The following is a 14,303-nucleotide window of genomic DNA, read 5'->3' as shown; positions in this document are numbered from 1 at the left end:
GTGCCAGTGATAATATTATTCAGTGAACTCACCTAAGTGCGGTGCCAGTGATAACATTATTCAGTGAACTCACCTAAGTGCGGCGCCAGTGCCACCCAGTCCTTCCCTAGTTTGTGGGCGATGTCCGTTATCCGAATATCCGCCCGGTGGATCTCCGGCCGAACTGAAACACGGGGAACGAAATTTTAGTGAAATACTGAACACGGGGAACGAAACTCAGAAAATCGCTTAACAGCAAAATAGCACGCTGCCTCGAGACACAATTGAGCCTAGCGAGTGCTTTATCGAATTATGAGGTTATAAAGCTACCAAAATTTATAAGCATCATCAGGAACGATTGTCTCCCCTCCGTAACTAGCCTAGCCGCCCGATACTGCGCACAGTCAGGGGTATCCCCCTCTCTCCCCTCTCTCCCCGTAACTGATCTAGCCGCCCGATACTCCGCACAGTCAGAGGTGTCAGTCTCTCTCCCCTCCCTCCCTCTGTCCCCCCTCCCTCTCCCTCTCTCTCTCTCTCTCTCTCTCTCTCTCTCTCTCTCTCTCTCTCCCTCCCTCTGTCCCCTCTGTAACTGACCTAGCCGCCCGATACTCCGGACAGTGAGCGGTGTCAGCCGCTGTCGCAGCAGCTCGCTGTCCGCCGATACATCAGCCTCGGGACAGATGTCGGCCGGCAGCTGGATGTTCAGGTTGCAGATGGGAGGCTGAGGCGCGTCCTGGCGGGAGAGCTGTGAGGGAGGGAGAGGGGTCAGATCGGAGGCTGCTGCGCGTCCTGACGAGAGAGCTGTCAAAGGAGGAGCGAGGGTCAGCGAATACCATAGAGGAGACAGAAATAAAGAATCTGCTATCTGTGCGTATTAAGTGATCTTACCATTTAAAATTCAACATCCGAAATGAATCGATCCGGACGTATTCCGTTTTTTTTTCAGACGTAACAAGCTACAATTTTTTTTTCACGATGACGACCTCTTGAAAAGAAAACAGACAACGAAAACGACACACTGGTCAATTCTCGGCAACAAAAGACGGAAAAGGTATCATTCAATCAAAGATCCTCCAAACTACATACTACCAGCCAAAAGGAGATCTGTGTCCGCAACAGCTAGTCTTCACTGTGTACACTAGACAGGGAACACTAACAGAGCAGTGTTGGTAGCGATACCACAGGCATCCGCACCTTTTTCTCCCGCATGAAGGCGACGCGTCCCATGGGCTCCTGGGTGTGATCCTTGACGCGCATATTGAACGGCATCCGGTTCTCCCGGAAGCTGTAGAAGTTGAAGTTGAGCTGGTCGCCCGATTTGGTGACGGGCAACAGGTTTCCGGCAAACTCCAGGTACAGAGGCTTACCCTCGAGCACCTGTGGGGCGATCACGGGTAGCGTCAGATCACTGGCAGTTTTCAGTTGGGTCACAGCCAGTTCGGTCAGAAGCCAGCGTCAGCTCAGTACTAGAAGCGTTAAAAATGTCGAAACTAGAATTCAAATGCTATCCCGGTCAACAAAAAACTCACGTTACCTAGGGGATCATTCACTCCCTTCTCTGCTCATCCAAATATCATCCTTCCCAGCAAAGCAATCCCAATGGCCTCTCTGTTTCAGAGGGTCATATCACCTCGACCCCTCCCCTCTCAGTCCCCTATCTCCCGCCGCGCGTCTCTGACCTCGACGTCTCGGCTCTTGGCGACCTCGACGAAGTGCTCCTGCTGCTCCAGCGTCTTCTCCTCTTTGTCGTCGGTCATGCAGAACACGCGTACCCGGCCCTCGAGCGGGTCGTGACGCTTCGCAAACACCACAAACCTGCGGAGAAGGGGAGGGGTCAGACAGGTCCCGACAGCAGCGGACCTCACAGAAGCCAGGGGAGGGATGAGTGACGCTAAAAAGCCGCAACAAATGTGATTAAATCAGGAACACCAAGAAAGTATCGAGGGCAAGATCAACAAAGAATAGATGACGCCGTTCGCTAGCAAGTGGTACATTTTCGGAGCTTGCGTAAGCACTTACAAAAACAGACACGCATTCAACAATGATCGCCAGCTAGCACGCCCGTCTCCCCCATTAGCCATCATAAACAGGAAGGGGAACGAAGGCGCCCATTCCGTCTCCCCATCCCCAGCACCACTCACTTGGCCATGAAGGGCACGTGGATGGCCTCCTTGTAGAGCTCGGTGGCCCCTCCCTCCCCTCTCCCAATACCACTCACTTGGCCATGAAGGGCACGTGGATGGCCTCCTTGTAGAGCTCGGTGGCCCCTCCCTCCCCTCTCCCAATACCACTCACTTGGCCATGAATGGGACGTGGATGGCCTCATTGTAGAGCTCTGTGGCCCCTCCCTCCCCTATCTACCACTCACTTGGCCATGAAGGGGACGTGGATGGCCTCCTTGTAGAGCTCGGTGGCCCCTCCCCTCTCCCAATGCCACTCACTTGGCCATGAATGGGACGTGGATGGCCTCCTTGTAGAGCTCGGTGGCCCCTCCCTCCCCTCTCCCAATACCACTCACTTGGCCATGAATGGGACGTGGATGGCCTCATTGTAGAGCTCTGTGGCCCCTCCCTCCCCTATCTACCACTCACTTGGCCATGAAGGGCACGTGGATGGCCTCCTTGTAGAGCTCGGTGGCCCCTCCCTCCCCTCTCCCAATACCACTCACTTGGCCATGAAGGGCACGTGGATGGCCTCCTTGTAGAGCTCGGTGGCCCCTCCCTCCCCTCTCCCAATACCACTCACTTGGCCATGAAGGGCACGTGGATGGCCTCCTTGTAGAGCTCTGTGGCCCCTCCCTCCCCTCTCCCAATACCACTCACTTGGCCATGAAGGGCACGTGGATGGCCTCCTTGTAGAGCTCTGTGGCCATGGCGGTAGCCTCTGTGACGTTACGGCAGTCCATGAGCCAGAAGCGCGCAGAGACCGTGGTGGTGAAGCTGACGCAGTCGTTGACGAACGTCAGCGGCGTGCTGCCCGTCACGTCCTCCCACTGGGCGCGCGTCGTGCCACCTGCACGTGGGGAGACGTCAGAACAGGGGGTACCAGGAGAGGCAGTAGTCACAGCAGTACAGGGAGTGGCAGGAGCGGCTCGCGTCGTGCCACCTGCACGAGGCGCAGCGTCAGATAGAAGGTTCATACCGGGAGGACAGTGGGTCACACACAGCTGAGGACAGGGGGAGCAGACGGTCAGTGGCAGGAGGGGCTCGCGTCGACCATCGGCGCGCGGTACTCGGTCGGAGAGGGGGTAACAGGAGAGGACAGAGGGTCAGAAAAGGAGGCAACGTCATCTGCACCGGGTCTTCAGGCTGAGCTGAAGATTTGGAACGAGTCAGAAAAGGCGTCGAATGGAGGACGAGGTTGAAAGGGCGGCCAGGAAAAAACACATGGCACCTGACATAGGAACGGCAAGGTCTAGATATGAGCTGAGTTATTCTCTCAGGCCAGTCCATAAATTACAGGACCACGGCGGAAGATGGGGCTCTAGGGATGTTACCTAGAGAGCCCGAATGAAGCAGTAAAAAGGTAAATCACAAGATAAAAAGGTAAAGAAAGGTATATCAAGATAAATGGCCAAGAAAGGTAAATCACAGATAAAGTGTCACTGATAGAGAGGTCAATCGGCAGCCAGAGCCGCGGTGACTAGGCAGTAGCCTCGATTGAGCCAGACCGCGCCAGAGATCACCTGCATGTTGATTCAGGGTGAAAGAACTAAAAATCCCACGTGTTTCAAGCAATGAAACAATGCCGTTTCTCGGCATCTGGGGTAACGTGTTTGATTTATCAAAGAGGCAATGAACATTGACATTAGCGACCCAAGGTTGGATTCGGCAGCAGAAGCCAAAACAAAACCTTATTTTTTATGGGCTCATGTGGCCCGTGCATTGCAGACTTGCAGCTCTAGTGAAAAAATAGGATGGGGAGCGGAATGATCAATGATATGATGGAATGAAAAGGGATTACGAAAATGACATGGGTAGAAAAACAGCAGATCAGATTCACCTATAGGAAAACACACCATCGCATTGTCAGGAATCACACGTTTCGGGCGTCCATACGTTCTATTCCCGCGGAATGCAGTAAATGCACGGTGCACGTCACGGCGGCAGGCAAAGCGAGCGGAGCATACCGCGCGTACAGCCCGCCGGGCCCGGTCTCCGGCGCCCGCGGCCGGTCCCTGTGTACTGGGGAACTGAGGACGGCATGCTCGCACTAATACGGCGTCTCTCTCCGCCCTGACAGAGGAGCGACGGGCGTGTCCAATCTAATACGACCCAGTAATTGTGTGTAAAGTTCACAAACAGGACAGAACCAGTGGAAGACTTCAGTGGATACTGGCGCATGGAATCCCTAGACAGGAATGGGCCGCTTTTCATGTCACGATTCGCTCATCTTCTTAGCACTACCTGGATGAATGAGAAGTGTGACACCTTTCAAGTCAAATTTATTAGCACTATCAGCAAACTGGGCAACAGCAGCACGTTATTCCGGCCCTGTTTGACGGCTTTAAAAATAATCCATAAGGACTCCTCGGAACAATGTTAGATATTTTACAGTCCGTTTCCTATCACTCTCAGCTGAACCCTCCTACACCTCCCCAGGGGGTCTGGGTGGGGATCGCCCCCCCCCCCGTCACCTGCGCACACAGACAGGCAGACAGTCGCAGCAGCCGCACAGCCATGCTCAGTGCTCAGCCATGCAGCACACGCAGCCAGCTCAGCGGGCGCCGCGCGCCGCACCGCCCCCTCTCCGCCCTCAGGGCGGGGTCTCGGCGCCCCTCTACTGACCACGCCCTCTGGGCGGGGCCTCTGCGCGTCTAGGGCGGGCGGGAGGGCCTACAGAGGCCCCATGCACGCGGGGAGGCTAGGAGGGCACACCGCAGCGCCTTCTGACCCTACTGAGGGGGGAGGAGTCATGCCGGTACCAGGCGGGTCAGGGTCCCACACCATACCTAGCGACGCCATAAAGGACTCTAAATGGGGGGATTTTTTACTACTTCAAAGTTAGAAAAATATTCAGCATCAACAGCTGTATATTTTTAGAGTTAGGTTGTTGAAAATACGAAAGAAGTGTGACGATAATTTCCCAAAAGTGAGAAATATCACGCATCATCGTAAATCAATAAAACGTCTTGCAGGATGCCTCAAAATTTGCAAAAATGTCTTGGGAAAATCTGGCATCCTAGTATTAATCAAAGGAAAATATCACAGGAAAATTATAAACTTGAAGCTTAAATAAACAATGGTTAAAGATAATTTAACCAAAGTCTCCCGCTGTTATAACTGGCAACTGTTTTCCCTCTGGCTATATAAAAAGTGTCCCGGGGGTCTGGCCAGGAAACGTGGCTGTACCGTTCACCAAGCTACTGAAACTGAGAGATCGACCTCAGTAGAGACCAAGGAGGTCCCTGCTGTCCCCCCCCCCCCCCCTCCCCGCGGGACCCAAACCAAACAGAACCAACTGAAGAGCGACGCGCCGGCACGGGGGCCGACCTGAATCGACCTCTACCGCCGCCGGAAAGCCAGGGAGACCCGCGGCATTCGACGGCGCGCCATACCGGGGAATGGTCGGCCATACCGGGGAATGGGGGATATCCGCCATACCGGGGGAATCGGGGAATGGGAGGCGAGATTCCATGCGCCGCAAAAACAATCAAAACGACAAAATGAACAAGTGAGGCAGAGACAGAGATATGTGGATGAGAAAACAGCGCAGAAAATACAAGTATTCGATGCCCACCTTTGAGAGATCTTTTCCGAAAGATTCCTTCGCGGGAAACACAAAGACTGATGTTAGTGAGGGATATAGAGGGAGCGGAGAGTGCCCCTGTGTCACTAGCTGGTGGGGAACAGCCAGGGTTCCTGCCCACCCCTCTACAGAGCGGCCCGCTACCCGGCCTATACCGCGGCGGCCCGAGCCGGTACACCTCACTGACCGGCCGACTAGTTACTCTAGCTAGGGCTCAGGCACTAGATAGTCACATTCGAGTCTCCACATCTCCGGGTCCAACTAGGGCGTCTGCTCCGGCCGGGTCTGCCCGGCTGAGTCTCTACCTAGGGGCCAGGGGTCACTACCCGACAACAGGGCTCATCCAGGGCGGTTTATCCTGACTACAGGTCCGACTGACGACGGGCCCGGCGCCGGTTCCGGCTCCGGCGGGGCGGGGCGGGGCGGAGGGACCCTTCCCTGGACCGGCCGTGAACACGGTGGCGCCACTGAGTCTCAAAGAGCCACCACCAAGAGCGGGACGATTTGGCGGCGCCGAGAAACGGTGGGCGGCGGTGCAGAGGCAAACGACGCGCACGAGAGAAAACCGCCAGAAATCAAACGAATTTCACACAACAGCGCCGAAATGACGAGAACAGAGGGAGGCGCGGCAGAGCACGGAAAAAAGGCGAAAGCGAAGCCGATACCGATAACATTGAAAGCAGACCGGTGGGCGGGGCGACAACCGGGCTCCGGCCGCCGCCACACGCGGAACAACCCGCCCTCGTCAGAAGACATCTATAGGGAGGCGCGTGAGCCGAGGGTTTTAGACGTGAAGTCTGAGCACCCTCACCCACACGCCTCCACAGACGGTTCTTTGACGAGGGGCCGGTGTTTCCGCTGTGGCGACCAGCCAGCTGTTTTCGCCCCGGGATCGGCCCCTCCCGGTGGCGGGTGTGTTTGGGGGAGGAGGGGAGGCGGGGGGAGGAGGGGAGGGTCCCGCGCCCCTCACCTGTTATCGAGCACAACAGTCTCAAGGTGGGAGCGTCGCCGCTGTACTGGTTGATCATGCCCTTGGCGGCCGCTTGCGGCACCGGTATCGTCAGAGTTATCGGCTGAAAAACAGACGGGGGGCAGGCCATGGGTCAACAGTGGGAACTTAGCAAACATCGGCAGGCAGGTGGCAGACTGAAGATGAGCGTCAATGTACGATTAGCCGAGACATTAACCATATCTTAGAAATCGGATCCTCCAGTTTTTATATCTGCCGCACCAAAGCGTACTATAGCCAAACAGGGTTCGCTCTTACATTCAGTTTTCAATTCACAAATCTCGCTGCCCTTTTAGCTCCTGTTGCTTATCAATTACCTAGTCCCTCCCCACTCTTCCCTCTCGAAGGTCTCGCTGCTCAATTTCCCCTACCACGGCCCCTCTGCCCTCCATCCTTCCTCCTTTCCCTGTAATCGACATCACCTTGTGGAATTTGCGCCTGCGAGGCTCTATGGTGACGATCGGTGAGACGGGGCTCTCTCCCTACCCCAGCCCTTCTCCCCCCTGTCCTAGTTCTCACCTTGTGGAATTTGCGCCTGCGGGGCTCTATGGTGACGATTGGTGAGACGGACCCTCTCCCTACCCCAGCCCCTCTCCCTCCCCACGTTCTCACCTTGTGGAATTTGCGCCTGCGGGGCTCTATGGTGACGATTGGTGAGACGGACCCTCTCCCTACCCCAGCCCCTCTCCCTCCCCACGTTCTCACCTTGTGGAATTTGCGCCTGCGGGGCTCTATAGTGACGATTGGTGAGACGGCCACCCGGTTCCCGAGTAGTTTGGCCACCAGCTCCGGTGGGATCGGCTGCGCCTGCGAGAGGGACCGACCAGCGCGTGAGGGCGGGTCAGAGGTCAGGGTGGTGTCCCGTGTCACACCGAGGTCAGGTCAGGGTCAGGGTGGTAGTCAGTAGGTCAGGGGTCGATAGGTGGGCTAGGGTCAGGTCGGGGTAAGACCTAGGTCAAGAGGGCCGTCAGTAGGTCATCTGGATCTGGTGTTAAGGGTTAGAAACATTCGTCGGTATCAGGGGTAAGAAAGCTGATTGTAGATCAGCTGGTGTCTGGGTCAGGGTTAAAGATGACATCTGTAGCTCAGGTCAGGGCGTCGAGGGTGGTTTTGGGCCAGGGGTCAGAGGTCAGATCAGGGTGTCGTGTGTAGGTCGGATGGGGTCAGGAGTGTTGTCTTCAGGTTAAGGTCAGGGGTGTGGTCGATGGTCATGGTCGGGGATGTCATGCATAGGTTGGCAGTGTCCGATGTTATACGGGAACACGACACAGTCCAGAGGTCAGTGACATCGCTTTTCGGATCCCGCTGTGTAGGCTCACCAGCGATAGACTTCTCGGAGGGAGGTGCACTGATGATGAGCATATGAGAAGCTGACAGCGGCTAGAGGCCTTCTTTCCCGCTTGGGCCTAGACGTTCTAAAAGTGTATGTCTTTTGGATTAGGAAGGCACGTCAGTGTGAGCCTGATGGAAATAAGGATATTATTTACCGTAAGCTTGAGCTCTGACTAGCTCAATTTTGAGCAGGGCGCCCAGCTCAATTTGGAGGATCTGCCAATTCCACGGCGCACTTAACTGCCATAACTCTGATTTTGAGTAACTACTGGCCATCAAAGCAGGACAAAACAATTTCACAGCACGTTTAGGTTGATGCCGCTAATATGACAAAGCCACGGCCAGGACTGCAGGGATGCGTTGTGAGTGTGATCAGCCATGGTACAGTGGTTGGTGTTAGGCATGCATTTAGTGAGTAAAAAGGGGCACACCTACCTGATGTTAGTCGGAAGCCACCACCGCCGCGTCACCCATCCGGATATCGAGCTCCAGACCTCCCCGGAGTGGCCGAGTCTCCGATGCAGGCTGTGAGTGTCTGTGTCTGTGTGTGGGTCTGTGTGCTCCCCCGTTGTCCCATGGGACAGGGGTCTCCTCCGTCCCTGTCTGCTATCCATACCTATACCTCTATCATCTCACATTTGTTGCCGTGGTAAATTCGTGGACTCCAGCCGTCCCGTGAAAAGTGCTGATGTGAATTAACCCTCGCCGGCACAGGCCATTTTGCGTCCTTCAACGGCACAAGGGGGGGGGGGGTTGGTACGACCCCCCCTCGCGTTTGGCCCCTGATCGAGCTAGAGCTTCGCGGAAAAAAAAACGAGCGTGTTGCCCGTCACGAGACGAAGCCGATGATACCCAATTTTAAGGTCCTAGGTCATCGGGTGACCTTCCAGGTCAGGTCAATGACCCGAAAACCGGGAAAATCGGGACCTGTTAGAAAGTCGTAAAGTGTGGCTGTTATGTGGTTTTCTGGGGTGCTGATCACGAATATCGTGTAAGTTTTGATCAGAGATGATGTCTTCAAGCATTTAGACCAGGTCGGGTCAGGTCAGGTCAGGTCAACCGGTAGGGGTTGTGACGGGTATTCGTAATACGTGTCAACCGTCTCTGACAGCTTCGTAACATGTTACGAAGGCACCAAAACTACGTCGTAAATGTTCAAATGGTTGTTAAATTCGAATTCAGCTCCAAAAACTAGCCTAGAAACATGTAAAACTCGAAAAAGTGAACCGAGGTCACCCGAGGTCACCAAAGGTCAATGACCTGACCTGACCTTCAGGTGACCTTGACACCCACCCTAATGTATGGGAGCAACATCAAATCACATGTTTGAACGTTTGAAACCACGAAAAGCTTGCAAACGCGCGGCTAATGCGAGCCGACGTACGCCGAATCGCGATTCCGGCCAAACATGGTCTCGGAAAAGAGGTCACAGGTCGAAGGTCATTTGGGTCAGGGTCATGAAATTTTCAGGGTAGGTGTAAAGTTGATCAATGCGAGGGTACTGAAAGTTTCGTCGCGATCGGCCGCTTTTTACGCGAGTTATTCGCGAAAAAACCTTAGGGGGGGTTGCATCAACCCCCCCCCTGTGCCGGCGAGGGTTAATGTCTGATGTATCCGCCATTCTACCAGCTCTCTCGTGAAATGTGCGCTGCTATGTATTCGGCGTGGATTATGTCTCCTACAAACTATGTGGGCATCCAAGCAGTCATTCCGATTCGTAATTATAAGCAGATATATGTATTAGAATTTATCTTCTGTTATTCGGTAGCACATTGTAAATACAAAACCGTTATCATGTAACACCTGCGTTCGAATTGCTGTTAAGGTGTTCAATGGGTTAAGTAAAAAACTTGGCGCCTACGTGCTCGGTAACTTCTATTTGTTACTATTCAAGCTACGGCACACGTTCGTCTACGCTCCGAATAAGCCTTTATCCGCATAAATCTAAAGGCTTATAAGGCTCAAGCTTCCTATAAGCTCGCTAAACAAAATCGTACAACGGCATCTGGTCGTTATCCAAGGTTGAAGTGTACCGTGTGTTCTGTGTCTGCCGTGCTGCCGTGTTGTATGTCTGTGTGTCGTTCCTCCACCGTCTCCGCTCCACCACCTCTCTCCTCCTCCTCCTCCGCCACTCTCTCCTCCTCCACCCGACAGGCACATGCAGGGCTCGAAGTGGCCGGAACCGGGCAAATGCACTCATTAAGCAGCGGCCAGCTACCGTAAGCCCAATAAAGTTAGAGGCGGCTCCGCGGCTATCCGGCGGCTCGGTCAGCTCGCCGTGGTTAGAACCGGCGGGTGATGGACAAAACAGTTAGCGGGTTAGTAGCCAGAGATGAACGGCATTTGCCTGGACCGCTTCGAGCCATGCACTGGAGCCAGAATTGGAAAAGCTAATAGACGGTTCGCTCTAAGTTTATTGGGCTTCGTTAGAGTATATACGCTAAGCAGTACGGGAGAGACATGCCAAACTGGTTAGTAGACAGTAGACAGCCAAGCGGGGCAAAGCGGTGCCCAGAGGCGGCGTCTAATCGGACGCCTGGCGCGCGACGCTTACCTGCCGTCACGGGACGCGTACAAACAGTGACGAAAACCGCGCGGCACGGGTGGGAATCGAACCCACCACCGCCGGCTGTCTCACCGGCCGCCCGCACCAGCAGGCCCCCGGGCCGCGGCGGCGTCTCAGTGAAGTTACAGTGCGCCGGACGGCCGGTAGATGTCGCCTCTGGGCGGCGCGGGCCGACCAAACACGGGTCCCTCACAGCGCCAGGCTGATATAGGAGCTGGACCAGTAGCGGCCCAAACCGAGCGACTACTGCCCAGAGAGCCGCCGCACAGTGGGCACACACACAGACCCGCGCGGGGGGCGCGGAACATCTACAGCTAGCGGAGCGGCCGCCGAACGTTCACCGCTGTCCAGCGCCCACCGCACACCCACAAAATATATGCCAACGTACCTCAACCCTCCCCGCCCGCCCTGCGCGGCACCCACACCCACACACCGCGGACAGCGGCGCGGCGGTGCGCTTGTGACAGGTTAGGCCTTGCTCCCGGTGCCGACTTGTACTGCAAGGAAAGGCACGGCCGCCGGGCCGGACAGGGCCGCGCGCCGGGCGCCCCGCCTCAGGAAGCATGCGCGTTAGAGCATGCAGCGCAGCGCCGACGCGTTGCTATGGTTACCGGCGCTCACAGTGGCACGTCGCCCGCGGTTACGGTTAGAGAACACCCGAACACATGCTGCGGCGGCAGCGGCAGCTGAGAAATTTGTGCGCCGTAGAATACATGGTCAGTGATGCAGGATAGGACAGGGAAATGTGGAATGTATTCAGGAAATAAGAGCAGGAACACAATGAACACGAACGCTCCAACAGCGAGACACCCTCACACGAACACGCCGAAAATAAATACACAAATAAATAATTAGAAATAAATAATATCGCAGTGTTTCACGGCACGCTGTGCTGTCAGATCTCTGAGATTCCCGTTACGTATGAGTGGCTCGCCACCCTCTGAGATTCGGTCAGATCTGGGCCGTCTGGGGCCGACCTGCACCCTGACACGGGGACGCTCCCCGATACACAGACAGCGGCACCGCCCCGCTGCAAACGCGGCGGAGTGGCGGGCCAGGACCGTGTAGAGCCGTAATCTGGTCCCGAGACTCTGGGACAGGCTGGGCCGGACCGCCGAAGGGACCACGCTGGTCCCGTACCCCGGGACAGGCTGGGCGGGACCGCGCGGCCGACGGGACCACACTGGTCCCTGGGACAGGCTGGTCCGGACCGCGCGGACGACGTGGGACAGGTTGGGCCGCTATCACATCCCAACCCTCACTGAACGGCGTTCATATCCGATACTGAGAGACAATCGCATGATACGAATAAATACGGGAATAAATACTGCAATAAATAAAAAATAAATAGTGACTTAGAAACCCTGAGGAAACAGGATGAGTGACTAGAATTGCGACTTGAGTAGCTCATAACTAAAAAAAAAAAAACGTAACTTCGTTCCCGTCCGTAAGTTAAGGACTAGAGACAACACAGAAATGATTCCTTTCTCCTCCATACAACTTTCTGTACATTTGGCCTTTGCTAGACCCTGCTTTTCCGTAGCCATTCGCTTTAAAAATATGCACAATGTCTCCTTTTTGAGCCTACACTGTGTTTCCCTCATCAAAGTGTGATTCATGGACAAGGTAAGGACCGAAGTCTGGTGATTTTTTTGCGAAAAACGCCGACCGAGAGGATCGCCGGGCGATGCCTGCGGCTCACGGAGCCCTTCGACCCGGCGATCAATCAGCTGGCCTCTTCCGCAGGGCACCAGGGGTCCGAAAACCAGCACCCAACTCCAGCTATCCGCGCGCCGAGCTAAACCACCAACAAAAAGGAACCAAATCTTACCAGATTCACCCCAAATTTCGCCCGGTGAATTCCACCAATCACCTCTCCCCTACAGTCCTCCCTCTCCCCACCCCTCTGTCTCAGCGGCTCGGCGCGGCGCTCTAGCCGCGCAGTGCTCCGTTTCCGTCCAGTATTCCGTCCACGTGCACCACCTCGAGGTCGCTCTCGGAGCGGCGGCCCAGCCTGCCCAGACACCCTCACCAGATGCGACAGAGCCGCTTCTTTTTGGGGACCAGCGGCGGCGCCTGCTGCTTGGCGGCGGCCCGCTCCCGGCGCCGTCGGAACGGGTTGGTTACCTGAAGGCCGACCTTGATCTTCTTGGTGAGGGCGCCCGGCTGGAAGACGGCCTGCACCTGCGGCACCACCGTGCTAGACACCATGCCGCCCTCCGTGCCGATCGCGTGCACCTGGTGGAGAGGGGCGGGGAGGTCAGAGAGCGGCATTGGAGGCAACAACAGTAACGAAGTCTTTATTAGAAAAAAACACTTATTGAAGAGCCATAAACTAAGGGCTCCAGATATGTCTTACGTCATGCTACCAATAGATTCAAAGAAAAAAGATAACGGCCACCTTACAAGTAACATCACCAGAACCATACCATCCTGAGTAATTACGTCATGTGAAGCGTTCATTTAGAGCGGCGAAAAGTGCCCTCAATGCAGTACGGTATGGTACGATACGGCAAAAGTCCTGTCCGGCCCACGAGGTCTCACCTCCTGGCGCAGTCGGCTGACGATGGCGAAGTACTGGGGGAAGTCGGTGGTGACGATGCGCGTGATGCGACTCGTGTTCAGGTCCTCCAGCTGCTTCAGCTCTGTGGAAGGACCGGCGGGGTAGACATAGGGTCAACGGAGCATGAGCGTGACCGTCCCAATGTCCCAGAGACATTCAGAAGAAAGAACGACAAGGGACTAGCGGGATCCTGCTGCTGCGGCTGGGTTGGCGTTACACCCAGGCCACAGCTCTTCCATTCTCAGCTTCCCATTCCCTCGTACAGAGCTCCCTTCCCAATCTAATCTGCTTCTCAATTATGCTCCCCCGTCTTCCGATATCTCTCCCATCCTCTCACCGTCTCCGTCGAAGCTCTCGTTCAGCACCTCCTGGACGGCCTCCTCGGAGGCCTCCAACGTGTGCTCCTTCCACGTCTCGCCGTTGTCGGAGCGCAGGATGACAATCTCCCGCTCCCGACCGCGCAGAGACGCAAAGTGCGGCACCTCGATTATCACCGGTCTGTGTGGGAAGGGGTTAGAGGGATGATCGAAAATGGATACAAGAGTTAAAGTCAAGATGAGGAGATGAGATGTAACCAAACGATAAACATTAGATAGTGACGGAATTCAAGCTCTATTGCAGCAGAAGGACGCCACCATTGGTGAGGGATCAGGTCATAAACCAAGGGCAGGCGACAGAAACAAACACTCTGACATTTCAGCAGTCAACTAATCACACTTCTTTACTTCATTCATTGCGATTTTATAAAATAACGGGCAATTTAAGCCCATCATAAATCTGGCAAACGACCCGAATCCATTCGTGTAGAATGAATGCTGATTGGTGGTCCCAAACTGCCGACCACTTATACCAATGGTCGACCTGAACCCGGCCAGGCGGGCTGTAAATCGTGCCTCAGTCCGCTCCAGTCCCCGGCACATCCCCCGGGACTGCCCCCGCCGCCGTCACTCACCCGAGGAACTTGGCCTGCGCCGGGCCCATCTCCAGGATTCGGCTGGCGATGGCCTCGCCCTCCATCAGCGGCGGTGGGTGCAGCAACTTGTCCTTCTTCAGGTAACTGGTAGATGGCAGCACGGGCGACGTAAACAGGCAGCAGTCAACAAACG

The 14,303-nt window shown here is 55.4% G+C and overlaps 1 protein-coding gene across 1 annotated transcript in view; it reads right to left on the bottom strand.

Annotated features, from left to right (window-relative positions):
- Window positions 1-14,303, bottom strand: part of LOC122383499 (ankyrin-3-like) — a 247,678-nt gene that overhangs the window by 136,778 nt on the left and 96,597 nt on the right. The window contains exons 23-33 of the mRNA XM_043370002.1: window positions 14,150-14,254; window positions 13,535-13,695; window positions 13,179-13,279; window positions 12,762-12,872; window positions 7,442-7,543; window positions 6,698-6,800; window positions 2,802-2,991; window positions 1,659-1,794; window positions 1,174-1,356; window positions 574-724; window positions 74-163 (exon numbers count right to left, since the gene is read on the bottom strand). Of these exons, the coding sequence (XP_043225937.1) occupies window positions 74-163; window positions 574-724; window positions 1,174-1,356; window positions 1,659-1,794; window positions 2,802-2,991; window positions 6,698-6,800; window positions 7,442-7,543; window positions 12,762-12,872; window positions 13,179-13,279; window positions 13,535-13,695; window positions 14,150-14,254 (1,433 nt within the window). The remainder of the gene's footprint in view (window positions 1-73; window positions 164-573; window positions 725-1,173; window positions 1,357-1,658; window positions 1,795-2,801; window positions 2,992-6,697; window positions 6,801-7,441; window positions 7,544-12,761; window positions 12,873-13,178; window positions 13,280-13,534; window positions 13,696-14,149; window positions 14,255-14,303) is intronic.

This window comes from Amphibalanus amphitrite, unplaced genomic scaffold (assembly GCF_019059575.1).
Source record: "Amphibalanus amphitrite isolate SeventyFive unplaced genomic scaffold, NRLGWU_Aamphi_draft 000165F_arrow, whole genome shotgun sequence".
Lineage (NCBI taxonomy): Eukaryota > Metazoa > Arthropoda > Thecostraca > Balanomorpha > Balanidae > Amphibalanus > Amphibalanus amphitrite.
Note: the sequence above shows the minus strand (reverse complement) of the source record. Positions and strands in the feature narration are given on the sequence as shown.